Below are 2,403 nucleotides of genomic sequence, written 5' to 3'. Positions count from 1 at the left end.
GTTGACCATTCCTCTACTGAAAATAGTTCATGCACATGCGCTGGTGAAGCACCAGCTCACCGTTCTTAATTCCTCATCGTACAACCCTTTCAATTTCTTAACTAAAACCGTTGACCTCGTCACACGACTTGGGGCCAACCTCTTCCCAATTGCAACAGTCCTGCATTTATCTTGGGTTACAATCGTAGTCATAAATCTTTGTCCGAAATTCAGCATTTATTTTGGCTTGCAATCCTAGACATTAATCTTGTCAGACTGAAAATCTTAAGAAATTATTGACATTTTTCCTTGAAAAAAAGCATTATTGACATTCACAGCCGGTGAAATTCTTACAATATTATTTTAAGTTTTTTAGAATATCACCCATTTCCAGTGCTTCACAATATCACTTAATTTAATTTTTAATATTTTTAAATTTTAGTAAGTATATATATATATATATATATATATATATATATATATATATATATATATATATATATATATATATATATATATATATATATATAGTAATGTGTAAGTTTCAGACCTTTCATTTTCCATACCATCATATTTGCATGTAGTTTTTACTTAGTTTAAACCTTTAATGTGATCTTTATACTTTATTTAGTACAAAACATACATTAGTTTCAACATTTTTTTTTTTATGTTTAATGGGTTTTCAACGCAATAATAAAAACAATAATGATTCATATTACACCAAAAAACTTGACTAACTAAACATCAAGAATTTTTGTTAAATTGATTTGAACCAAAGCATGTTTATTAATAGAGTAATGTGTAAGCTTCATACCTTTCATTTTCCATACCATCGTATTTCCATAATCATTTCAGGTAAATAATCAAGTCGAGTTCAGTTTTAAAACACGAAGAACCATTTGGGTCTGGGTACATAAACATAAGAAAAAAAAAATTCTCAAGAGATGTTTCCAAATGTGCATCCGAGTGACTTGGCTTTTCACAAGGTGGTCAATATGGACTTCATTAAATAATTCTTCATTAATGCATTTCTTTCTTGTTGCATCTACCATGGTAGCGCATAAAGCGTAAGGGGCCCATAGTTTTTACCATCACCTTCCTCTTTTCATGTGAAAATCCCTTCATACTTCGGGCGACATGAGGAAGTTTCGTACCAAATCCCTTCATATTTCAGATCCTGACTTGTTTGATTACATGGAAATTGGATGCAGGACCTACGCGACATCAGCGCCTGCGTCCCTATGGCTTAGTTATCAGATATATAAAACCCATCGTATGTCAAAGGATGAGAGCATATCCCATTTAAACTTTCTTTCATCTTCCATCTCTAGAGTGGAGGGGAGGGGAGTCTCATCTCCACAAAAGGCGTTTTTGGCATTAGAAGGGGAGACATGGCAGGTTCACAGGTGCCTCAAGATATCCAGCACTATGGCCATCCAGGCCACACCCTCACTCTTCTGCAAAATATTACACCGCAGATCATCCCCTTCAACTGTAATGCCTGTGGTCATCCATTAACCAGCTTTTACTACCACTGCACCGGGCACTGCACCGGGTTCAACATTCACCCCTACTGTGCAAGCATGCCCCAGAACTTCCACTTCCCTCGTTACCAACGCCACTTCCCTCATTACCAATGCCACTTCCTCTCACTCTTGTATTCTCCTCCAGATAGGGCCACCTGCTGGTACTGTCACCAACACGGTAGTCGTCCGGATTTGCCTAATTGGCTCTATGGGTGCAAAACCTGTCAACGCTTCCATCTTCATCTAGGTACTTAATCCTGAAGTTTTAAGACTTTTTTTATTTATAACCCGAAGAAACCGCACCCAGCACGAAGACCTGGTAGCGTGCCATACCTACGGTCATCATGCAGGAAGCCTAAAACTCTGAGACTATGAGCCTCGCCCCCGGGGCCAATGAGAATTGAACCTTGACTGTCTGTCTTGCGGCCAAGGCCCCACCCCACTAAGCCAACCCCTTAGGGCCAAAAAGGTCTCTGTTTTACGGTTCTGCTTCACATTAAAGATTGTTTTGTTTTGTGTTTGATGATAGGTTGTGCGATCAGAGCGACGTCGCCAATGACTACTGTAAGTAGATCTGCCTCAAGATTTGTTTCATTTCTCTATGGCGTGGTTTAAAAGCAGTAGTGCTAACGAATCTATTTAGTGGTAGTAAAGGTGGCTTAAGATACTGGAGGAAAGTTCCTCTTCCGGTCCATCATAGTCAGTTCTAGAAAATCCATTAAAAAGATAGTTCAGAAAATCCATTAGAAAGAATAAACCAAAAGTTCAGAAAAATTGAACCAGAGCGCTATACTCGCTTTGCTTTTTACGCTTACCTTTTGTTAATTTGATATTCAAGAATGAACTAAAAGTACCAACAAGGCTCCACACACTTGGCTAGGTGGGTCAGCTTAATGCG

General features: G+C 38.2%; 1 protein-coding gene across 1 annotated transcript; it reads left to right on the top strand.

Annotated features, from left to right (window-relative positions):
- The first annotated feature begins 1,370 nt into the window (after positions 1 to 1,370).
- On the top strand, positions 1,371 to 2,077 carry LOC149828881 (uncharacterized). Its single transcript, XM_090017163.1, has 2 exons — positions 1,371 to 1,666; positions 2,035 to 2,077. Exons 1-2 carry the CDS (start codon positions 1,371 to 1,373, stop codon positions 2,075 to 2,077), a joined length of 339 nt encoding a protein of 112 aa, XP_089873289.1.
- Positions 2,078 to 2,403: the final 326 nt, after the last annotated feature.

Source organism: Nuphar pumila, chromosome 9 (assembly GCF_984573655.1).
Source record: "Nuphar pumila chromosome 9, dmNupPumi1.hap1.1, whole genome shotgun sequence".
NCBI classification, from domain to species: domain Eukaryota; kingdom Viridiplantae; phylum Streptophyta; class Magnoliopsida; order Nymphaeales; family Nymphaeaceae; genus Nuphar; species Nuphar pumila.
The sequence above is the reverse complement of the archived record's forward strand: the minus strand, read 5'-3'. Positions and strand labels throughout refer to the sequence as shown.

What these genes read in the sequence shown, in the direction of transcription:
- LOC149828881 (XM_090017163.1), top strand. Translation starts at nt 1,371, where the DNA reads ATGGCAGGTTCACAGGTGCCTCAAGATATCCAGCACTATGGCCATCCA. An exon ending in CCAGATAGGGCCACCTGCTG is followed by an intron (nt 1,667 to 2,034) that starts GTACTGTCACCA and finishes GTTTGATGATAG; the next exon opens with GTTGTGCGATCAGAGCGACG.